At 37.2% G+C, this 25,488-nt stretch overlaps 3 protein-coding genes across 4 annotated transcripts; 1 reads left to right on the plus strand and 2 right to left on the minus strand.

Annotated features, from left to right (window-relative positions):
- Positions 1-926: 926 nt before the first annotated feature.
- On the minus strand, positions 927-9,535 carry LOC145222099 (inactive rhomboid protein 1-like). The gene is made up of 19 exons (XM_080088120.1): positions 9,001-9,535; positions 8,649-8,800; positions 8,275-8,370; positions 8,071-8,167; positions 7,912-8,005; positions 7,607-7,767; positions 7,357-7,491; positions 7,169-7,251; positions 6,815-7,039; positions 6,551-6,662; positions 6,247-6,321; positions 5,685-5,840; positions 5,520-5,574; positions 5,230-5,345; positions 4,932-5,035; positions 4,118-4,294; positions 3,603-3,756; positions 3,054-3,245; positions 927-2,512 (listed from the first exon to the last, which is right to left on the minus strand). Exons 1-19 carry the CDS (start codon positions 9,109-9,111, stop codon positions 2,279-2,281), a joined length of 2,529 nt encoding a protein of 842 aa, XP_079944246.1. The 5' UTR covers positions 9,112-9,535; the 3' UTR covers positions 927-2,278.
- Positions 9,536-9,595: 60 nt separating this feature from the next.
- Positions 9,596-12,244, plus strand: LOC145222100 (uncharacterized). Its single transcript, XM_080088121.1, has 8 exons — positions 9,596-9,814; positions 9,892-9,973; positions 10,132-10,302; positions 10,394-10,525; positions 10,579-10,650; positions 10,843-11,189; positions 11,376-11,446; positions 11,618-12,244. The coding sequence occupies exons 1-8, from the start codon at positions 9,730-9,732 to the stop codon at positions 11,852-11,854; spliced, it is 1,197 nt and encodes a 398-aa protein (XP_079944247.1). The 5' UTR covers positions 9,596-9,729; the 3' UTR covers positions 11,855-12,244.
- On the minus strand, positions 12,004-17,190 carry LOC145222101 (uncharacterized). Of its 2 annotated transcripts, none has more exons than XM_080088123.1 (6): positions 16,042-17,190; positions 15,624-15,732; positions 15,352-15,466; positions 14,926-15,203; positions 12,809-12,993; positions 12,004-12,397 (listed from the first exon to the last, which is right to left on the minus strand). In XM_080088123.1, the coding sequence occupies exons 1-6, from the start codon at positions 16,154-16,156 to the stop codon at positions 12,279-12,281; spliced, it is 921 nt and encodes a 306-aa protein (XP_079944249.1). In that variant the 5' UTR covers positions 16,157-17,190; the 3' UTR covers positions 12,004-12,278. The 2 variants fall into 2 exon arrangements, with proteins under 2 accessions (XP_079944249.1, XP_079944248.1); XM_080088122.1 differs by having other exon boundaries at positions 12,004-12,403; positions 16,042-17,185.
- Between the last annotated feature and the right edge of the window lie 8,298 nt (positions 17,191-25,488).

Genomic DNA, 25,488 nt, shown 5'->3' on the forward strand with positions numbered 1-25,488 from the left:
TGGTCTTCGCAGTGGACCCTAACCTATGCAACCTACAACAGTTCATTAGAACTTTTTTCACAAAACCTGTTCTATCCTCTTGTCTGTAATCCTTATTTACTCTCGATCAAGGCAGGCCTGATACACCGCACACATCGGGCTGGCAGTGGTATTTCGCCTCGCTGCTCCTACGAAATACCTTACCATAGTAACGCGCACTGCTTAATTATCTCTTGGGGCATTGTGTCGTCGGCTGGGGGACGTCTCGGCCTTTCAAACGACCTTGTACAAAACAAAGCAGTTGTTTACGGCCCACACAAAAGCATTGGTGTCGGTTTCCATCCGAGGTAGGTATTAGAAAGAACGTGACAGATGATTGAAGGATATAGGTCTTGCACAATTAAGACTATGTCGTAACTGCAGCGAATTTCCGCTTTGTTTTTAAACACAGTCGGCGTCGGCAACTTTTTGAGCAAAGCGTGCCATTTTATTCATCTCAAAATGGGAATAGCTTCGGGTGCCAACATTTTTGTGTGTAAAATTTGGGTCGCAACTCGCAAGTAGAAGAGCACGGCGATTTGAAGACGATTGCATCATAATAAACAAACAATGGTTCGAATTGCACCAAATGTACTTGCACAAAATTTCGCAAATAGTTTGTCGTGTCATGAAAAAAAAATAGCTCGCGTGCCAGGGGTTGCCGAACAGTGCATTACAAGCTTCTGCTAGTAGTTCTACAACACCAGGGCTGAATGTAAAAAAGTGGACAATTTAAAGCAGTATACAATGTGTGCAACTTGACGTACGTTGATATGTTATGTAGTTTTCTTCTAAATGTGTAAAACTGATAAGATTTCAACTGACGCCCGCCCTTACCTTTGGTTTAACTATCCTCTAAATGTGCAATCGACATCTAGGCGAAGTATATTGCTGGTTTGATAAATAAGTGAGCCACCAATGACGTTTATTGGCAAGTAGTACAAGCTGATTTGCGGCAGCATAAGCGCTAAGAACAAAATTGACGAGATCCAATAGGCTTTGTAAATCCATAGGGCGTGCTACAAAAGGAAAACAAGATGCAGACTAGGGTTTTACGACCGAACTTTTGCAACGTTCAATTGTCAACAAGTCAAGGTATTTTTTCAAAGTACAAAATGGAGTTGTCACAATGCATGAAACGCGACATAAAATTTAAAAGATAACTTGATAATAGGAATAAAAATATTCGTCTTAAAAGATGATGAAACGAAAACACGAAAATGCTCGACGTTGTGTTTTTTAAGTGGGGCAACCAACTCAAAGTTAAGGTGCTAAAATTAATAAAGTTTTAGATTAAAAATATTCTATATTAATACACATGGATATGAGAAACTTTGGTTCAATAATAAGTTTGCGCGACTGCTGCATAGCCTAATAACTAACCTACGCCATTAATCTTTAAAGATATGCGGACAATTGCAGAAACTATTTGATCGAAAAGCGCATAGCATGACGGAAATCACACCACTAGATGAAATACTTACAGTATGTGATGCCATGGTATGTAATACACTTGCACATAATATTGTAATAATATTTTTTATCTGTACCGAAAACGCCATGTTTATCTTTGCAAGCACAAGCGATATATGTTTCTACACAACACAAACGTGTTTTTTTTTAATTTGAAAACGGCAAGTGCGTTTACTTACTAAGGTGTGCTTGATTAGATTTTCATGTAATAAAAACGGGTCGTAAAAATGACAGAAAAACACATTGTAACAACGGCAGTGACCAAAATTGCTTTTCACTATATCTACTATAGTGCAACTACGTACAAAATACCTATCATGCAATAATGTTAAGTAGTGCAGGGCCTCCCTCGATCAAACAAAAAGCGTTTTATAGCAAAGACACGTATTGCTCATGGTGGACGGACATGTTAAAAGTTCACTTGGTGAAAATGGACATGGAAAATTTTGCTCAAACAAAAGTCGTGACAAGAATGTTAAAAAGTGCAACAGTCATGGTCATTTTCCTGTAAAACTTGTTTCAAAAACCTTAAAATTGATGATTAGATACAAAAACATTTTTGATTATTAGCGTATATTTAAAACACGATAGAAAATGCGAAAAAGTGCTTTAAAATTATAAAAATTATACAGAAAATCCTAAATACACAAAAAAACGCAAACTGGACTTTTTTAAACCAATTCGCATTTTTGTAAAAATCACAAAAAAGGAACACAACAACTTATTGTGGCGTTTTAACACTGCACTTCCAAAGAGCAGAACCGAGACAGCAAAGCTGGCGAGCAATCTACTGGCGGTCCTCTGGTTGAAAACCATGGTTTGAGCAAAAATCCTGAGTGAATGGTATACAGTTGATATAGCGACACCCGTTGCAGTCCGTGAGAGGGTATATGTAGAAAAAGAAGACAAGTGCCACAAAGAGTCCAATGAAAAGACATGAACATGTGATCACTTGAATGCGCTTGCGATGCTTGTCGAACTTGCTGAAAGTGATGTAGGGCAGAAAAATGAAGGAGAGAAGCTGAATAAAGGGATGCATGTAAGTAAAATGGTTTACCGCTTTTGCACAACAAACAATACCAGAAACATAACCTACCTGCTACCCTCCACATCAGAAACATTTATTGTATGCCACGTCTACAAAATGCGTCACACTGTATCTTGTCTGGAATATATCAATCTGCAGTAACTGCTGTTGTCGCTGGTCTGCGCTTCAAGGCTAATGTAGCTGATACGAGTTTATATTCTTACCTTCTTTCTGGATTAATTCTTGTTTTGTCATGTGAGCCTGAACTGCCCGGTTGTCATGTAACTTATTTAAGCATTTGACTCTGTGCGTTCTGACTTGGATACCACATCAAGATATATCGACAATACGCTTTATGACTGCCACTGATCTGTTCTGCCTGCGCGTGGATACTACATACCCACTTAGGTAACACTATCTCGCTTACAGAACTGTACAACAAACCTTGTACAAATATATTGTTGGACTAAAAAGCAGGTACGTTAACTAAATTATTCAAAAAGTTCACGTTACTAGTAATACACGCGGTACTTACCAATCCTGCAAGGAACCCAAACATATGCGCAAAGTTGTCGATCCACGGTAAAGCTCCAAACACGAAGAGCACGGTCGTTATGGCAACTAATTTAAATAGCGCTCTTAGTGGTGACTTTAGAAGTTGCCAACTTTGAAATACTTCAACAAAGAGACAGGCCAAAATGCCGAAGATAGAACCAGCGGGGCCAACCTAAACACAAATTTCATAACATTTATCTTTCTTGCTGCAGCCCTTAAAATGGAAATTATATGTTTTGTGGCAATACTTTTAAGTACCAATTCACAATACTGCAAAAATTACACACACACAAAAATTAGAAAATGTTGAAAAGGATCTCAGGAATCATACTAAGTGGTTTACAAATTATATTACAGTTAAAGTCAAAGTCCCAAATATGAAAACCAAACTTAAACGTTTTATAGTGCTGTGGTATTCTCGACCGCGACGCAAAGTAAGCTTAGATTTATAAAAGCTTGTGTACAAAGAGGGCTGGAATGGTTGTGACTGAAATAACAATGTACAGTCATGCAAATTTTGTACTTGTACCTCTGCCCTGTAGGGAAGGAATATGGCTGAGCCAAGGTTGCCAGTTATCCCACTAAAAACGTATATGATACTGATTCGATGCCAGCCAGCTAACTTCTCCATATCTCTCAATACTGTCATCTGGAACACGACTGAAACCAGGCAGTGGAGTAACCTGTGAAAAATTCACAGCCAATTTGAAGCGAGATTCGGCATTTAATTTGTACTTTGTTTCTATGTTACCACGATATTACACAGGATTTTAACCGAACATCCAGCATAAATTACCCTCAGTAAATAAACCGACATAGTCTAAAATAAGCAAGGCAAATGATTGCGTATAAGCCGTAGTGATAATAAGGTACTAATTTCGTAAAAATTGTATGAAATATACTTTATTAAAAAGCTCAAACTTACAACGCTTCGGACTCGAATTTAGAACGTAAAAGCATGATGTTATCCCAAACGAACATGTGACTAATGAAACAAGTCAAAGCAGTAGCCATCTGAAAAGATATTCATGAAAGTCAACTTACCCGGCGTGAAGCAACACAGGCAACCATAACCTGTAGATCTGATCAGGATATTCGGGATCTCGAAACGGAATCAATCCGCAAGTATCTTGCATACAGTTGACCTGTGAGCAGAGACTGGCTTCGGAGTGGTACACGCCGTGTTTGTAAAGACAATACTGCTCTGTGACAATCTCGCATCTGCAGAAACAAGAAACGGTTTTAGGTTGGGTTAACGAACCTAATAGCTGGGGATGTGCCAAAACTGCAAATGTTCTGTTCGATCGAGCACCAAGCATCTCACTTTAATGATCGGTGCTCGGCCGAACACGCTCGGTGCATTATGACATCACAAAAATCCCCTTTCTACGTTTTAGCTCTCCAAGGCCTCTTACGTCACCGGCAGTGTTTTATTAAGCTGTACATGCCCACAAAGTACGCGTTTTTCCACCATGTAGTGCATTTGAAAAATCATTCGTTTTTGTTCATAGACACCGTTTAGAACACTAGTTACATATGTTAGCAGGGCGTGAATATGCAAATTTAACACTCGGGTCAGTTTGTGCAACTGCTGGGCCGAGCACCGAGCATTAAAAACAGCGATGCTCGGTACCAAGTACTCAGGTTCTGGCTCGGCTCGGCCCATCCCTACTAATAGCTTGTTGTACATTTGCATAACTTCAATCAAAGAGTCTTATATGAAGTAGAAGAAGTGTGATAATATTAATCAAAAGCGAGTACACTAGTGAAAAGCAAAACTTGCAGTTATGTTATGGATGGCTAATAAACTAACAAAATACTTTACATTAGTCATTATCGCTTGGTAAAGTGTTCGTACCTCGCTTCTTGGCCGATGCAGCACGGGTGTCCGACAACTTCACACCTAACGTTGTCGATCGAGCTGTTTTGGAAGTCTTCTTGTGGAAGAGGGTCGCTACAAATCTACACAATAATTTCCATTGTTAAGCCACAGTAGCTTTGCTCTTAGTAGATTAGGTAAACTGAAAGTGTGTATATTGCCAAATCATGTTGTTTCACAAATGTTACTATAACTTCAAACTGTGATTAGTAACTAAATTTATTTGAGAGTTGAGACATAGGTTAGTTGTTCATTTAAAGTTTTTTTGTTGACGAACCGGCCACTTGGTGATGTCATCAGGCCACTGGTCAGCAGTTGAACTTGAGTGCTGACTTCGACAATATCGTGGATCCTGACCACAAACCGAACCTGAGGTGCGCTTTTCAAAGTTGTCTAAACAAACAATTTTGAAATTTTGTTACAAATAAACTTAAAACATAAAATAAACTATAAACATAAAACAGTTGTTTGAGTTGTTGGGAAATAAAAAGGAATGTTTAATGACTGTTTTTACCAAAACTTTACCGAAAAGGTATACCCTTAAAAGTAAAAACAACAGAGTCTTACCTCCATACGTCGGGGGGTCAAAGTCAGGCCATTTCACCCATTTGGCAAACGTGAACTACAAAAACATGCTAATTAAGTAAGGCGACAATCACTGCAGGCAGGCCCAAAACTTAAAAGTACAACTAAAGGTTTTTCATTGCAATAACAAATTTAAGAGACACTCACAGGACAGTCGTTGGTCTGAATACAGCCCGAATTATCATTTCTGACACAGCAGGCTGACTCCTTTTCAAGTAATCGTTCGTTTTTAATGAATTCCTGCAGTTTGGGGTCTAATCGCATGCAAGGTGAATATTTTGCACCCAAATGAATAAGATCTTTCTGTAATGAAAGAATGTTTACAATACTTTAGACATAAAACTAAAAATCAAGGGTTCAAAATGGTTTGTACAGAACATTGTGGTTATTAATTTTGAAAGGTCAGCATTACAATGCTTTCACTACATATGACCTGCAGGTTTTTTTAAGGTTTGGTTTGGGTGACCGGCTGACCGCTAAGTAGTTTTAAGAGACCGCAAGTGTTTCATTTAAATACCAAAAAATAGCTACTGTAGTTGCAAGTCCAAATTTTGAGAAACCGCTGGAGAAATTTGAAAACACCTTAAAAAAAACACTGATGACCTGCCATTTGTGATGTTATGTGTGTTGTATGAACAACATGTATGATGTATGTAATGTAAAACTAAGTAAGAATGTTGATACTGGTGTAAAAAACAACAAAACTGACCGTGCGGGGGCCGATCCAAAAGTTTTGTGGTTCCTCAAACACCTCACTGACCCTTGACAATGATTTTTTCGTGGTCTGAGGAAAAAAATAACATATGTTACAATACTACTAAGCAATCTAATGATTTGAAATGCTGATAATTTGAGACACCTTTTTGGTATAACAATAACTGCTTGTACATTTTATAAGAAAACAAAAGTGGATTCATGTTAATATGACATAGCAGTAGCAGTGAATCATTTCTAGTTAAAATCTTGACTGATAAGAAATGGCCTTTGTTAAGCAAACATGTGATACAACTTACTGTGAATTTCTCCTTTGTGTACGTGAAGCCAATGGGGGCGATACCATAGACAGCTATTGATATGATGCAGACAACAATATGGACAAATGTAATCCAGTAGGTAAAGTATGGTCTAAACATGACAGAAAGTGTTTATTTTCCTGTGGCACTAGTGTAGTGTTTTAGTTGTATTATGTACAAGTCAAAAATCAAAATTTATACAATACAAAAGAATACACATTTGATAGTTACAAATAAGATTAACTTTAACAAAAGAGTACTTACCTGTGGTTGTCAAATTGGTCCAGTTGTATCCTGACATTGCTGTTGAGTCTTTTCCGGGTCAACCCTCTGTTAAGCCACCGACCAACCAAGCCTCTACCAAACTGACGCTTTTCCCGATGGAAAGCATTTGACAAAACTCTGTTTACCCCAATCTTGCGACCATGTTTACGGGACTCATCAGCATCAATTTGATTTACAAGTTCAGCCCGGCGATATGATATTTGTCTGTAGAAACAATTTGGTCAATTACCAAATGCTTTTTTTTTAAATTTAATATTGTTTGTATGGTGGCTTTCAAGCATTTTTTATAGTTGGTACCACATTAAACCAAAAAGGGCATTAGAAATCACACACCTTTTGCTTGGATACTCGTCAGTGGTGGTTTGGTCAAAGAAAACTTCATCTGCAAGTGATTCATCTTCCATTATTGTTGGCATCTAACACATGGCAGAATTTAAAACATTGGCTAATGGTATACGAACACCACAATTGTTGCTGTATATAAATATATGCATAATATATTTACTAAATAGTCAACTCACCTCCTGTAGAAAGCTGGTGTCAATTTCCTGATCTGATTCCTTGATGTCATCCTCAGCCAAACTGGGCAAAGCAAAACTTCGCTTGTCTGCCCCAAGATGTTCAGATGACACAAGATTGTTCATCACAGATGTACCCTAAGATGTGTGTTTTGTTAGTGATAAATGGTATGAAAAACAAAAGCAGTAATTTTCACTCATTCAAACAGCATAATACGGGTGGAAATTTTTGTAAATTTGGTATGTCATGTACCTTGACAACAGCACTCAGCACTTTCCAGCTCATTCTCGCAACAGACTCTTTTCTCATGCGTTGGCTTGTGTTTCGCATGCCAGGGGCAAATCGCATGCTGGCTATAGAACGAGCGCTCGGAGTCACTGGTGTATATGGAGGTGTGCTTACTGCAATAGGGCCTGTTTAGAAAACAAGGTTTGTACAAATCTTCACAAAATATCTTACCAAACCAAACACACTCTTAGAGAAACACATGTGACAAAAAATAGTGAAACTTGTTGTTTAATCTGCAAAAAAATGTAAAATTATATCAGCGGACTTACCACCAAGTGATGGTCCAAATTCTCCTTCTTCTGGAGTTCCAACTGCTGAATTTGTATATCTTGTGCCCCGAAAGCGAGCATATGGATCATAAATCTACACAATAGATGTCAACATATAAATACATGCTGTGATTCCAATCAAGCCATGGCTTATCTAACCTGTGGCATGGAGGGGGATGTTGACTGACTAAGGCTGCCTTCCTCCACTTCTTGTTCCAGCTCTGGCTTTAATCTTCCATATCTCATACTGCAGTACCTGTTCAAATGTGTTTTATAATGCTTACATGCATGCTAAAGCAAAGATGCCTAAACAGCACAGTTTGAGCACATAATGCAAGTTTTGTTTTAAAGTAAAAGTTTTACCTTAAGTGGCGTTTTCTCCATTTCTCATGATCTTCATTACAATTTTTACCGATGCCAACAAAGGATTCAGTAGCTTCCTTCATTCGCTTTGAACCACTGGAGAAAAAACATTCATTCTAATTAAGGTTTCACATGACAAGTAAAAAATGATACAAAATATTTAAGTAAGTTTAAAACCAACAGATTTTCAACCATTTATCTCAGTTCCAACTTTTTTCTTCTTCTTAGTTGCGAAGTTTTTAATGATAACATTTCCCCTCAATAACTGATTTCACAGACTTCAAATTACTTACTAAATTGATGTTATATTTGCCCCACAGTTGAAAAACTAATCTGGAACACTGGAAAAGACACAACATGCAAAATTTACAAACCTGCGGATCATTGCAGTCCTTTGAAGTAGCGACGATTGTCTTTGCATTCGCCTATGTCTTGGTGGAGGCGGTCCCCTATGTCGTACATTAGATGCTTCGTTTGCCGGCATGCTTACACTGCGATTGTATGTTACTGCACCACTGCTACTTGCCTGAAAAAAAGTAATCATATTTAGACTACAAAGAAATAAAACAAGTTACCATTTTTCATTACTTATAGTCTACAGTACAACAAATTAAGATAAGTGATTATCTATAGACTGAGCACTGAGGTTTCAACAAATAATTTAAAGCATATTGACAAATTTGTACTCAAAGTTATTGTTTTGCAAATTATTGCAATATGTCGTACATTTTCTTCAGCAGAAGCAACTTCACGAGGTGAATCCACAGTTTCGCCATGTTTTGGAATATTCAGTTTCAGGTTGTGAATGTTCCTACCACTTGTTGAATTCCGTGACATGGCGGTATCTTTTTTGCTAGCACTGGGACTAACTAAACTAACCTAAACTAACTACCATAAACGAGTAAGATCAGTTACTGCGCTACGACTTTGTAGTTCCTTTTTCGAAAACGCTACGGTAATTGTTGGATTTCCAAAATAATTACACACAACAATGACAAACAACTTTAACGTAACCCCAAAACTAAAAAAAATAAAACTTGTCTTTTTGTGACAGTTGACATTGCACAAACAATTTTGATTTTCTTCTTTTTGTATAATATACAAGCAACACAAATTATGCGTGAGCACACAACCTAATAATTTTTAACACAAACTTTCTCGTTTAATCATGATCCACCAATTGTACCCTCCACTTTTTGCGCCCCATAACGTCTCAACGTTGCGCAGCTATTTCCGGCTTGGTGATTGTTCAGTGCAATTGTGTCTCTATGTGTTCTGTCACCAAGCGAAATAAACTCAACTCAAATCAAATCAACTCATGTTCCAGTAAAGTTTATGTAAAAGTATAATTTATTTGTCCAAGAACTTTCCTCCAGGAGCAGCAGAGCACGGTGTTCTGTGTTCTTGTAAATCTTTCGCGGCAAAATTACTTATTTTTGTGGACTTTAGTATACAATGAAAGGAAAACCCGACCTGCCTAACATCATCGTAGAAAGTCCCAGTATGAGCGCAACAGAAATTTTTGGTCAAGCCGTGGAAGGTAATGTAAAAAAAGTTGTGGCAATTTGATTTTGGTTTAACAAATTTTCAGCGTAAACGTACATTTATATTCTTCAGCTTTCCAAACAAACACACCAGATATATTACCAGAGCAACTGGAGTTGTTTCTAAAGCATGTGGCTAAAACTGGGGATATTGTGTGAGTAATCTTTATTTGCAAATATTTCGAATTTTTGATGCATGTTTCTTGTAAAACTTGTAAGGTGAATACAGTGATCATGTGTTTTTGTACTAAACAAAAAGTGTAACTTTAGTTTCTTGAATGACTCAACAACATGTTTTTTCCTACTATTGTAGATTCTCTTGGGAAAAAGTTCAACAAATTTTCATACACAAACTAAAGTTGGTGCTAAATGAATTTTACCAATCAAGTCCATACAAGGGTAGCAAAGTAAATCCCAACCTAGAAAATGACAAGTTTGAAGACATGAGAGAAAGAGTTGTGCAATTGGCTGCAGATTTTGACTGGCAAGTATTTATAGATCAATAACATTTTTATTTTAATAATAATCAGTCATTTTTGGTTTACCTGTTTTAAAAAAATCTGTTACTTTAACAGTCCTCCATTTACTTTTCAACGCTTGTGTGAGTTGGTCACCGATCCAAAAAGAAACTACACAAAATGTGAGAAATTTATTCGTGCGATGGAAAAAAATCTGATGGTGGTTAGCCCATGGTCCTACTCATCAAGGTAATACAGATTTATGCTTGTGTTTTGCACACTGAAATTCTTTTTGTTTTAAGGAGAACAAGCGAAAGTTCAGAGCAAGTGAATGGTGGTTTTGATATAAGAGCCATCAACTCTACCACTGGACGGTTAGCAAAATTTACTAAATCAAATTGATTCTTATAAAGCAAATTATTACAATAAGATTCTTTACACCTTTTCAGTTTGTTAATACTGAATATGTTTTGTTGTAATATTTGTAAACATTTTAAGTTTAAGCCAGACATTTGTTAATTGTAACTGTACTTCATGTAAGTACATCGAAAACTTTTTTGATACAGGCCTTGGTCTAATTTGCCTCCTTCACCGATCAGTACAACTGCACCAACAATTCCAAGTATTAAAGTCACTGACAGTGATGCCGTAACACCTCCCACTGAAGATCATGTGGAAGCTGCAGAAACCACAGCAGAAGAGAAAAAAGAAATCAATGAAGACACATCTTCTAAAGACGTTTCTGATGATAAGGACCAAATGGAGGTGGAGGAATCTAAAGAACATGAATCACCTGATACCAAGAAAGATGAAACTAAAACAGAAGCTGAAAACAATAGTGGTGATGTGTCTTCTGCTGACAATGAGAAAAACAAAACTGAAGAAATTAATGAAAAGAATCAACCACTGCCAGGTATGGCATAATCAAATCAAAACTTATTAGTGTTTTATTTATGGCAACAAAAAACAAAGAATTCTGTAGTTCGCTTTCACATCTGTAGTATATTGTGAAGTATATTTTTTTTGACAGATCAAAATCTTATAACAGTGTTCCATGAACATGGAGGAGTACAGTTTTAAACATTGTATATTTTTACAGGTGTAGGTACATTGGTAGAAAAACACAATGTTATCAAGCCTCCAAACACAGATGAGAACCAAACAGAAGATGTAAGTATGCAGTATGTACATATATGTATGAAATTGTGAGTCTTGTGACCCATACGTTGTTGCAAGGCTCAAAAATGCCTGTTAGAACTTGTCGCTTTTATAGCTTTTGCATCACAGCAAAAAAAATTTCAAACAATATGATAAACTTCACATACTTCTCTATTAATTTAGTCTACCATCCCCGGCAAAACCGAGTCTGTGCCTGAAACTGCCGATGAAACGCCACCTGGCGAGCAGGAGCCAACATCAAAAACAATAGAGACCGTTCTAACTGCACGATCGCCGAAACGGAAACTAGACGATGAAGAATCGGTACCGATGGAAGTTGGGAGCCCCACCAAGCGGCCGAAACACGATGATGACGTCAAAGCGGAAACCGACGAGCAACCAGCGGAGGCCGAAAGTTGAAAGTCTTAAAAACTATCGTTGCGTGTGACGCGTTGTTACGAATTTTTTTATTTTATCATTTTTTTCAACCGTGTTTAATACTTAGGAATAATGAATACTGACCATTTGTGCCGAATTTCCATGAGTACAAGGTTTTTTGTCTGTTGCGGTGTGTGGTTTTATGTCACACAAAAATTAGTTTACTCATTAAAATTGCTCGTACGTTGCAAAATTCACACCGGAATTAATGACTTTTAGTACTTCTATTTTGAGTGATGCTTTATGCAACTATTCTTCTGAGCATAGTTGTCAGAGCCATCCATGACTTCTTAAAGAGTATTAGGTTGGCAGCACTCAATACACCAAGAAATGTTTTACAATGCTGATCTTTAATAAAAAAGGAAATCGTGATTGTCGCGAATTGATCATTTGAATGAAGTGTAGGCTACAAAGTCAGTGCAGTTAGTATGCCAACCAGCATTCTCTGCAGCCACTCCAAGTGTTTAGCATGTATTCCATCTGACGAATTTCCGGAATCGTTGTATACGGTGTTGTCTGATGAGCCTGCAACTTTGATTTAAACAAGCGATGTTTGTGTGGCAATTATAAGTCTTACATAAGACGTATTATTTTTCTATTGTCTATACCACAAGACTATTGTAAAAAGTAATGCAGTCCAAAAGGAAATCAACCTTACAATATTGTTTGCGAAACAAACAGGTAGAAAAAGCTGATGGATCCACGAGCTTATTTGGAACATTGAGTGGGTGTTAATTTATGTCAATTTCGAAAACAACTTGACCACAAAACGTATTCCTATTGTTTATCAAAAGTTCATTTGTCATGGATTTCCTGGTTCGTGATGAGCAGGTTGTCAGTTTTTGGAACATTGTAACATATTTTTAACATCCGGATTTCCAACTGCGTCGGTAATTTTTAGGTTTTTGGCACCAAAAACCTACTGATCTCACTTACCACCACATCCCGGCATCTGGTAATTCCGGACAAAGTTTTCCATTGTGGTCACAACATTTTCCATTTTACCGGACAAAAACTCGTATCCAACTGGCACCATAAACTTGGGCAACAACACCGCCGCTGACCTGTTGCAACGATTCTCCCAATAGTTCAACATTAACGCCTTGGAATCGTCAGCCACACTGCATTAGAAATTTAAATGCAATCAATAGTCAGTAAAAATGTTTGTTTGGTTTAAAAATTATGTTATTAATATAATACTTGGTTCTTGTTTTGCTTTATACAATTACAACCAGGGAGTCGAACCGGAACTGAACCCGAACCCGCGAACCGGTTTGAGCGGTTAATTTCATTAAACCCGAACCGAACCCGAACCGCCAATTACGATTTTCTAAAAACCCGAACCGGAGTTGAACCCCATATTTTGTTTGGCGTTGGACCCGAACCGGAACTGAACCAGTAAAAAATGCAGTCTGTTTTATATTTTGTGATTATTTTTCAAAACAGCGCACTGAAGAATACGCGAGATAACACTTATAGGGCGTGTCAAAAATAACAGTGCACGGTCAAAAATCTTGTGGAGTTTGATAAGGCCAGGAAGATGATAGGTAGAATTAAATTGAAACGAATGAAAATTTGAACCGGTTTAAAAACCGCAAACCGGAACAAAACCCGAACCCGACAATATTCATTTTTAAAAACCTGAACCGAACCCGAACCCTTCAAAACAAAACGAAGTGAACCCGAACCGAACCTGAACCCGTATGACAAGCGGTTCGACTCCCTGATTACAACAGTCAAGTTTGATTTATCTAAATAGCCAATAAAAGCTGACTAATGAAGATATAGTCACCATTTCCATGCAGTACCAAATTAATGATTTATTTCTAATCAAACACTATTATACGTTAATGTTAAACACGGAAAATCGTCCCTTTTTAAAAAAAATGGCGCCTTTTTGATATTGCACCACAAAAGTATTATGATGTAATAAACCTTGTTCTACTTATGTTGCACAACATGGAAGCGGTTTGCTTTGCTGAGTAAATTTGTCTCCTTTCTTTGTGTACAGGTTTTAGATTTAAACATTGATGGAAAAGTACTGTCATGAAAGCTTGACAAACACTAGAATGACAGTCAACTGCAGCAAAAGCAATATGTAAAAGGATGTGGAAACTTTACCAGACTACATTTTGTTACAATTCGCAACTGGCAAATTAAACAAAGGTGTGTAAGTGCAAAAATATTTGTAGGTACCTATAGGTAAAAAATATGTGGCGATTCTAAACAGTATTTCTCACAAACTTGTTTCAAGAGAAGATTACTGGCTGCTTGTAATCAGCTGTTGGCAATTTGCGCTTTGTTACAACAAAATCGGCGCCATTTTCTCATAAATTTTTGATTGTGTCGATTTGACCAAGACAACACTCAGTAAGCGATTGGGCAGGGCAAGTTAGGCAGAAACCAGTCAGGTAACATGTTGGGAATCCAATGGAATTAAAACGTGTACAACAACTGATTGAAACTTGGAATCAATTCAGATTGGAAATAATGAATTATGTTTTTCATTTTCTACTTGGTATTTAAAAAAAAATCAAATCTTTTGTTTAATTTTTTTGGCAATGCTGTACTGGAAACTAAAACACATGCATGTGAGTAAATACAAGCACTACTTGAAGAAGGCAAATTAAAAACCAACGCACAAAGTCTAAAATCATTTGGAAATTACTGGGATTGGTATTGATGTAAGTTATGAAACTTCGTTTTCATCATGAAAATATTGTCTGAACAAAGGTAAGGTTTGTTAAAAAGAATATTTAGGAGTGCATTAATTGTGTATTTTATAAGGTTACCAAGAATATTGCAAAAAAGGTTTGTATTTTGCCATGATAAATCGTTCATGGACTTAAAACCACTTCAACACCTATATGTGTTCTTTCAGTTACGGTGGATTCCATTTTTGCCGGGCAAATACTGTTCGGTAAGTAATTTTGTTAATTTGTAGTTGTATAAGACATTACAACACTAACTTTTTGGAGGACAATAACAAGTAACTGTAAAAAGACAAAGAACATGGCATGTAACCCTTCACGGCCGATTTTCAATGACCATACCTGCACCACACCGCATGGCTGTTTGCGTTAATTAAACGCGGCAGCGCCTGTAGATGCCATTCCAGAATGTCTGGAAGGACCTGAGAGTCGCAGAACGGGTTTTCGAATGTCAGATTAAGTTCCAATGATTGAAAGAGCAAACTGATTTGTGCTGTGTATGGCGAGCTTCGGTGGAGGCACAAAGTACCGATGACGTCATTTTGTGACGATGCAGGAACTTCCAGCAGTGAGAAAATGGAAGCTGTGTTCCCGAACGTCATGGCGTATTGAGGAATCATCTAAAAATTTTATGGACATGCTCATCAGTTTTTGGGATTTTGCCGTGTTTTTTGTGCAGTTAGTGAAGTATAATTTATTGACCATCATGAGTAGTATGACAAACGAAAACTTTCAAAACTTTGTTTCCATGACCTTCCTGCAACTTACCGGCATGATATACATCAGACCTAAAGGTAATATGTCCAAGTCTGCTATGCAGTCTCCACTGGCACAATTTGAGATTGCTTGAGCAAGGCACTGCAGTCCGTTATCTATGTTTCTCCTGCGCAACAGTTTAATCTTTTCTAGAATCCTGTTTTTCCTTCAACCAACCTAACAAGTAAGTATAGTAGAGCTGCTGTAATCTAATGAATAGTTTAAACATGCATTTTTGCGTCTACACTCTACACGGCTACGAACTTTGCTTGTAACTGACTGACTTGCACAAGGTGACGTCAGAGTAGGGAAATCCAGCCAACAGGCTTCGCCAGCAGACATCGAATTTGTCAATGATGTCAATAAGGGTGCATGAAGGTGTCAACAGTAGTTCTGCATTTTGAGGTTAAATAACATATATGTTACTTACTTTGTCTATAACCTGTCCAGCATGTTTTTGGTCACTATATTAAAACACCTCTAAATATTAAAGTCCAAATCGTTTCCAGCTGATTAGGGCTTAATTTTACGATGTGGACGCGTTTAAGTGTTAAAAGTCGATTTGTCTTGTTTTAGGAAATTTTCTTTATTTCTGCTTTAAATCTTTGGTAAATGCTTATTTTTGTAACATTCCGGGTTTGGCTTTTTGAATTCGCAAAGTTCGTCAAACCAGGAACACCAAACGATGACATTTAAACTTACCATTTTCTGCTCTTGCTTGACAATTTTCAGCCCTAGTGAAACGATTGCAACCGTCGGTATTGCAGTACTTGGTGGTGCATCCCGTGGGGTCGACGATACCATATAGGGAAGCCATGTACGTGCAAGTAATGTTATATGTTGGATCAAAGCAGTTTGCTCTTTGCTTTACGACTGCCCCAAAAATGCTATTGTTGTTTAACTTTGTGTTGACAAACTAACCACGTGAATTATCCCGCTTTGTCCTCCTTGTCAGTTATCATGATCATTTTATTATTGATCATAATGGATCATTTAGTTATTATCAGTCCCTAGCTTTCATTGTAGTTTAAGTTATTGCACAAAAGTTTTGTTTTAAAAAAAGCTACAGTGGGCTTAGCACAGGGATTCTCAACCTTTTAACGATCTCGTACCACTTGGACGCTCTGTACTGCCACGCATACCAACTAAAGTAAATACAAAATAGCCAAACCTACAAAGGTGATAGTCTAAAGTTGGTAACAAAGTGGTAGTTAGTAACTACTAGTTACAACTTTTTCAAAATTTGTTTCTTGCATTTTCGCCGCTTACCTTTCTGCAATATTACCTTGCCACCAGCATCGGCACTTTCATAGAACTAGCCTACTATAAGCATAAACTACCTCTTCAAAGGTAACTATTATGGGACATTTTATTCCGATCTATTTTTAGCTTACAACTAACGTATTTTACAGTAGATGATATCTATCAAGGGCCATCATATTTGACATAATTAACGCCTACTGTCCCACAGCGTTGTACGGCTTTTCAAAGCAGCTGTGCCTTTTGTTGACAATTGACATGACCTGTGTTTTGAAGATCGTAATGATACGAAACAACAGGATTTTTTTTGTAAACAAACCAAGATAAACAAAATATAAAGTTGTGAATCCAGGTTTTTGTGAACAAAACGGAAGCTACTCGCGTACCACTAGTGGTACGCGTACCACAGGTTGGGAACCCCTGGCTTAGCACTATAAAACCTACCGCTGCTGGTTGTTGGGTATGTTGCCAAGAAGCATTGTTCGTTCATTGTGCTGTTGCACACCCTTCCATAAAAAAAAGCTGCTAGTTAGGGAGCCATCAGCTAGATCGCGGGAACCAACGTAGCACACCCGTGAATCTGCGACGGTCAATAAAATCTAAGGCCTAAACTACATAGTCCGCTCTTTGGTTAAAAACATTAATTGTAAAACTAATTTGAGATAACCCAATATAAAAAGTATAACCACTGTTTGCATGAAAGCTTTGGTCGCATAGTTGAATGTCACACTGTTTTATCTCCTTACTCGGTGTGCCTACTGCATGGGTACACACGTTTGGTAAAGCAAAACTACATATTTAAACTTACGTGCCATTTTTACAAGAATCACCAGAAGCAAAAATCGTACTGCATTGTTCATTTTTCATCGCCTGTTTTCTGGCACAAAAAGTTTTTAACAGGGTATACTTGCTTATCAGTACTTATGAGCTATTCATTTTCTTCCTTTGTTACGAAACTATTGTCTGTTGTTGTGCACAAAGTAGCGGTGTTGCAAAAAAAAAATGTACAAGTAAAGGATAGCCTCTGGCTTTTGTAGACTGCGTTGCCAGTGGCATATGTCATATATGGACCTCAAAATAAGGACAAACGATACATATTTTTATTACAAAGCTAAACAAACGTTTTTAAACAAATCTTTGCATTTATTAAGTCGCGACATGTCACATGCCATATTTTATTTTTTCATTATTACATGTGTTTAAGTGGTAAATAGTCGCCAAGTTCGAAACCGAAAGGTTCACTTTCTAAAAAAACGCCTTTGTGAAAATATACGAAACTGTATATTAGTGGCACAACGTATACGGTTTACAGAAAAAATACTGTTAATTCAGCAACAATTAATGCTATGAATAAGATCCACATTTTGTGTTGAGCTTTGGCTGAGGAGTTCGGAAATAAAGATCGGAATAAGTCAAAAGGGTTGTTATTAGTGAAATCGTTGTTTGAATCACTTTCAGTTGTTGCACTGCCCGCTGAATTGTTCGATTGCCCTGCAAATTTTATGACGAAAATTAATTTAACACTGCAAAAGTGTTTTTAAAGCGGGCCAAGACAGTGTCTTTTCTTTGACAAACCACAAAAAAAAGGAGACACAAAATTAATTAACACTGCAAAAAGTTTTTTAAAGCAGGTCAGGGACAGTGTCTTTTTTATACCAAACCACGAAGAAAGGACCACTTACAACCCGGTTAACCTGCGTCTGTATCAAATTATTTTTAAAGCGGGCCGCGGCCCTAACCAGATCGAAGTTCAAGATCGGCCTAAAATAGTGGGATGAAACGCTAAACCGAATTTAGCTGATTTGTTTTTAGCGTTTAGCGTCACCAAGCCCTTTTCCTGTTTTAACGAAAATTTTCCTGAACGTTTATATTTAACGGAATACTTCAGACACAAACCGACTAGCTTTGTGAATCTGCTTCTTAAATCCACCCAGAGACATGTTTCTCTTGTTTAAAAAAAAACTATGTAATAAGTTAGTTGTGTTCCAGCTTCCCTATTACTTATATTTAACGAATTATAAACGTTTAGGAAAATACCTAAAATGTTGTCGAGGAGGTTAGCAAGGGCCTGTTTTCTCCATTCTTCTTCGCATCCTGGCAGTGCACGGCCTTTTAGGCTGTCCTCAATATATTTACCAACGTTTTCCAGTTTGCTAGTCAGAAATTCAAATCCGGGTGGAAAATGCATAAAACTATTAATCAACGCTGTAAGGTTACACTGTGTCATCCAACGTTCAGTCATCATCTGTTGTAACTCGTAGTTCAACCTACAAATTTTCTCTGGTTGAGCAGGTGGCCCCACATACGCAACTTATTATTTTGGGTTTTACAAAAAAACGATGAGCTTTTCTTTAAAACTGTGAAACAAATGCCGATAACATACGTCTTATGAAAAGAATGCAAAACGAATTTAGATTAAAACCCGTTCGTTTTTTATTCAAACATTTGGACCCAACCTATGCCACCGTAAGCAATCCGAAACATCTATCCATTACTTTAAAATCAGATGTAAACTTCAGATGATGAAAAATTATGTCTTCATGTTTTCATTTTGAATGGTTTCACACGAATTCAAATCAAGAAACTCTATTGGTGGATAGATTCGATTTCCAGTCGACAAGGCTATTTGTGGGTGGTTAAGGCATAGGCTTAGTCGTAGTCGTACTTGCATTGAGTGTCGTGATCTGCGTTGAGCAACTGCGGCAAAACTTGTGCGTGTCGGTCAATGACTTCTTGCACTGCCTCAAAGTTGCAAACGTGACGAAAAGATCGGTGATACATTAGTAGACGAAGATAAGGAATGTATCGTTGCGAACATACCGTTTGCTCCTTCAGGCAAACCGAGTCGATAATGTCGTTGTGTTCCTCAAGGGGGTACCCCAATTGCGATAACAATACGGAGACGTTGCTAGCTGAAACGTAATCTTTAACCCACTGTAACAACAAACACAAGACTTTATTATATAAGCTGTTCTTTTTAATTAGTAAGCAACGAAACAAAAACGTTCGTTTGAACTTTTGCGGCTAGGATGTAGGCTATAACCAGGGTTGCCATACAGTCCTTATGTCTAAGAAATGTCCTTATTTTTGAATTGAGTCCTTATTTTGTCTTATTTTCATCAATTATTAGTCAAATCCCTGCTACAAGTAAAAGTAAACCTAGACCTGAGCTGTTGTGAGATGCACAAGTACTTTCTACGAACAAGGAGTTGCTGGAACAGATTGTTTCCGACCAAAATATTGCCAATGATATGTATAAGTGCAAAGATTTGTTCAAAACGTTTGTTTCGTGTCGTATGAAAATCTAACTTTTCGGTTGTCCTTATTTTTGGTTTCAAGTCGATGGCAACCCTGGCTATAACTTATGATATGTATATATTTCACGTGTAGCTGTTTAAGACAGGATTACAAATTAGTTCTGTGTTAAAAGTCTTGCCTTATCGAAAGGGAACAGCATGCAGGTTAAAAGCCCAATACTTACTTCGTAAAAGTCGAAAAAATCGGTCCAAACAATATCGAAGTCTGTAAAACAGGAACCTGTACAACGTCTGAGGTTTTCATTCAAACAGGATAACCCATCATTAAGATTTGCTCTGTGTCAAAAAATGCTCCTAGAAGAACTTCTTACTAAAACCCTTTTTGACTTACTATACTGACCGACACTGATTGACGTCAGAGTAGGGATAGCCTTGTAACCAAACTCTTGCGCATGACTCCATCATTTCGAACACTTTTATTGCAGTACATCCGGACGTCAGTCGAAAATCTGCGAAAACATGGATAGGACTAACATATTGCCTACATATTGGACAATCAATTTATTTGTTTAACTGTTTCCTGGTGTTTCGTTAAAAATATTTAAAAGATCTATACTCTTTCGCCCCTTACCAGTCTGCGTGCTGTTTTTACATGGCCAGGAAATACCGAACTCGTTACACGCATTCGTGTTACAATACTTTGTAGTGCATCCTGTCGGATCCGCAATCCAATAGTCGTCTGCAGCGGCCCCAGTATACAGTTGACTCCAGCGCTAGCATTCACGCATTGTGCATCATACGTATCGACTGTTAAAGCAAGTTATGCTTTGTAATATTTCTGTTGATCGAACCAAAACGGTAGAATACAATGAAAAAGCCATACACTAATTACATTGCAATATGTTATTGAAAATAACCCACCTACGAAAAAGCCACTTCCTGGATAAAAGAATGTTGCACACACTTCGCCAGGCTCGCAAAGTTCGCCCCTCCAACTGCTTGTACGCGGCCTGGATGTCCAGTAATCGTACTTGTATCGTCGACCATTATAACATACCAGACCCTCTGCAACCACAGAGTAATATATAACCACTATTTTTGCTTCTGGTTTTAATCGAAACTATATGTTACAAATACACATTCAGCGGCCGAGGGAAACATTCAGCGGCCGAGGGAGACTTCCCGCCCAGGCATTTTTGCTGAATGTCAGGAAACAGCTGAATAAGTTTTAGGCAGGGACATTTTTTGATTCACATACTTTTATAAAACCTCAACCCAACCCTAATAGCACTAACCAGCAATTTAGTTTTGAAAAGGTCAGCAATTTACCCGATATTTAACGGTTTCCGCGACGTCCCGCCCATTCAGCGTTTTAGTGTCACCCGCAGCCTTTTCAAAACTGGCACTCGCGAGGCGATTTTGACGAGACCGCAAAGGGTTCATGTCTTCCCACGATCTTATTTGTATTCAGATTGTGCCGCTGTTTAATTGTAAAACTATGAAAGATATAGAAGTGTCACATACCAACTAATGCACGTTTGTTCTACCACAAAAAACTAAAAAGGCAATTGTTCGCACACAATTACTATTCTTTGCTTTTGTCTGTGACGTAACAAACTGCTTTTGGATGATACTTATGCCTTGTAATCTTGTTAGACCAGGTAAAATTATTACTAAAATGTATTATGAATGTTTGCACAATCTTTAACGCCCCGGGCCGTAATGTGGTGATCCCTGGTTTACACATAGGCATCAGAGACTTCTTGTAGTTCTATTGCTTCACTGACGTTTTTTGCCTGTTTGGGGGGGGGGGGGGGGGGGTGAAGTGCCGACAAACACCTTAGGGGGGCGTGGACAAAAAAAGGTTAAGAACAGCTGCGATAGACGACGTAAAGAGAGCACTGTCTTAAGTTAACAGTGATACTGGGATAGAGTTATGGACTAAATCTAACATAAAGAACTGGGTTTTTCGGTTGATTTTGTTGTTGTTATTATTCTGAATTCTGATATCAACCCTAGTATAACCGTGAGTATTTTTTTTTCACGGGGTTCGAACCCAGGACTCTCCCGGGGACGAATCCCGATCAGGGTTTTTTATGTCTGTATATGGGTCAGGCGCGCCAGACCGTTCGGCCAAGTTCCTGCCCTTGAGTATTTTTTAAACAAACTGAATTTAAAATATTTGCGTGCGCTTCCTAACGGAATTTAGCAAACCTGTCTAGTGAATTCTTGTGTTATCAAGTCCGTTTTATAAAAACTTAAAGTATGCTGGAAATACTAGTGATTAATAAATAAATTGTTAGATAACATTATCTAACTTACGCAGAAATCATATTTTTGACTTATTTGAAATAAAGCGCCGAAAAATCATCTTCGCATGGGGTTACTGATTAAACTTCTTTAATTTTTTTGCAATTGTAGTAGCACTGGTTTATAACAAACAAAAGCGTTTGTTTTTTAACAAAGTAATTGTTTTAAATTGGTAAAAAGAAAACAGCAAGAAAGTGAAAAAAATCAAATGTAAACTTTTACAATTTTAAAATTAAGAATGCAAGTTGTAAGTAGCAAACCGAAACATGCAAATTTGTTGTTGTTGATTTTAAATTTGTTATGTCTCTGGTTTCTGTAGTTATCTACAAATTTTGCTTTAGGTTAACTTCTGAGCTAGGTTTAATAACCTAACATCAGGCGTTATCCGATATTTTTTGAGTAAATATGCATATTTCCCATAAGGACTCCAACGAAAACTAAACCAGACACTAACACTATCACTATCTCTCTGTGGATTACAGAATGCTTGCCATAAAATTACGATTGTGTTGTGCACATGTGGCACTGTAAACAAAATAGGATCGCTCAAATGACAATAATAAAAACAAGGAAGAACTAAGGAAGAAGGCAAAGACACCATAAAGAATGTAAAAATGTTAAATCGTAAGTTAGCAATACGATGGCCAGGAAAATTAATACTTGTTGTTTACTGCAATAAGAATGTTAATCACAACGCTCATTGTGCCGAGCCGGTTTTGAAAAAGTCTCATTGTTCCTGAGCTTGTTGTGGTTGAAAAACTTGATGATTCTGCAAAGCAGAGTATAAGTAAAACGGTTTATTTCTTTACATTACAGCCTTTTACACACAGTTTTGACAGTAAATAAATGAACGTGATCAAGATTTATAACTACCTAAAGTGCTTCCTGTTGTTGTAGTAAAATAGGTCTTTTTTGAAGTCAAAGAATAATTGCACAATGGGCTTGTGCACTTGGTTTCAGAGCAACGTCTAAATGTTGTTTGTTGGTTCTTTAGCAAAGGAGGACATATCGACCCAACACCACCACAATCACTAAATTCAACCAGCTCTGTACAAAAAGATTAATTATTTGTGTAAGGAAGGTTTAAGAGCACTTTAGCTGGTATGAAACATTTAAATGTTGAGCAGCAACGGCGATAAAAATGGACAAACATTTAACACCCCTGCATGAATTTTTATTTGGTAGTAGGAGCTTTGGAACGCAAGTTTGGCATTCTATGCACTAAAGGCCTTAAAACATTTTGACAGATCTAAATATAGAAGACATAAAATTTGCTGTTCTTCTAAAAAAACTGAAACAGCTTTATTTGAAACACTTACCTAATCTTTTGCTACCGTCCATAATATATCCAGCTCGTAGTCTACACTCATCTACGCAGATAACAGGATAAAAAGTGTCTTCCAGTATAGTACCGTTTGCTGTGCGTCTTTGGCCAAAATAGCAGTCTAGATCTATAGGGGTGGAACTTGCCGCATTATAGGATGTGGTCAGGCATATAATAAAAATTACTACATCCATCATTTTCCTGGATATAAAAAGTTGCATTGTAATGACTGGTGATTATCTTTACTACTGACAGCATTTAAAAAAACGGCGCCTGATTTAAAAAAATACATTATAATAGTAGACTATGTGAAATAACCTATTTGCAATACAACCGACAGTAGTTCACTCACTTCTAACCTGTCATCACTATCAATTTCAAAAGTTTGTTCTTTTATCTGTTGCCGATGGTGCCACCGGTGTAGCGTAAAGTCTTCTGTACGAAGCACTGTGTGCGATCTAATAGAACTATTATGCGGCTGTGACGCTGGTCATGATGCAGACAAGACACGTTGTTACCTAAATGCAAAGACCAGACCTAGGTTCGTTCACAGTTTGTATGCAAATCAATCAGAGTTTATGTAACCGCTGTTGTTACCCGTACATATTTGTGTGGAAGAAGCGATCATAACGCAAACAAAAAACTAAAATACTGAAAAAAAAAACTACAAAAAATGTTCACCAGTCAAACCGTATTTTTTGCATGTAAAGTTCTGTTCACATTTTTCCTTTATCCTAAGTAGACTATTATAGTGTTGCCTAAACCAATCTAAAAACAAAAATGTGTCCCCTGTATGGTTCAAGAAGACTCACAAAATTGGATGATAAATGTATTCACCCAGATCATTTCTTGACATAATGACATTACATGCAGCCCATTAGGGGAGGTGTCGTTATATGTTAAATGTTTGATTAGCATGCACATTGTGGTTGTTGTTTAGTTTCTCTCTTTATGTAGGGCTTGTGTGTTACTTTTACAACTTACCGTACAAAATTTTAGTATAAAGTAACCCACCCCAAGCTTACTAATGGGGCGTTCTTCTTGCGAGGGGGTCAGCTTTTAAAAAATAGCCAATTGTGGTTCCAGCTGCACCCTTTTTGTTTCAATCCTTATTTCACACGTTTACCTATATGTCACCTGACCTATGATTATGCTTGGGCGCTGAAACAAATAAACAATTGATTGATTGATTGATTCTTCTTGCGATATGTCTTTTATTAAAGAATTTTAAATTATCTTTAGATTCGTGTCCTAAAAGTTAAGAACAGCTGTAATCACGTCATTTAGAACTGTTTTAAAATTGCCAATGTTGTTTTACTCTCCTCATTTCTTTAGACCAAAATTACTATTCTTAAACGATATTCTTATCGAAATCCTCTCAAAAGAATAGAGTAGCCTATGGTTTCAAAAGTTGATCAAGAAATATATTCTAAAATTTCAAAGCAAGCAAAACTTTATTTATTTATTTATTTAAATATCACATGGGTTATATATTCAGGGTCTGTTTGTACATGGTACAAAATTTAGACAATACGGTTACATCGGAAATTTATTTTCAGGTGCAAGTTTATTTATGTAAACGAAATAGTAAATGATGTATTTTTGCACAGAAACCAATTTTAAATCTGACATTACAAATTCCAGATTTAATGAACATTGCAAACAAATTTGTATTTAACATTTAGTAATTCGTTAAAATACTTGGTCTAATTAAGAAACCGCACAGGGTCTATTTGCATTTGTGTGTTTTTTTTGTTTTGTTTTTTGACAGCCAGCTGACTTTATAACCAAGCTATTGATATAGCAATTTACACGGCCATTGTGGTGAGTGTAGTCAGAAAACCGAGCAAAAAAGAACAAAGAAACTCTTGATGTATTTTTGCCACTCCCGAAGTGGTGGACATGGTTTCTGTAAAAGCGAATTGAATTGAAAAGCAGGAGAATGGGTTAGGCAATAAGAATTAAACAGTTGACAAGTTAAACGAAGTAATGTACATT

Source organism: Phallusia mammillata, chromosome 4 (assembly GCF_965637545.1).
Source record: "Phallusia mammillata chromosome 4, kaPhaMamm4.hap1.1, whole genome shotgun sequence".
NCBI classification, from domain to species: domain Eukaryota; kingdom Metazoa; phylum Chordata; class Ascidiacea; order Phlebobranchia; family Ascidiidae; genus Phallusia; species Phallusia mammillata.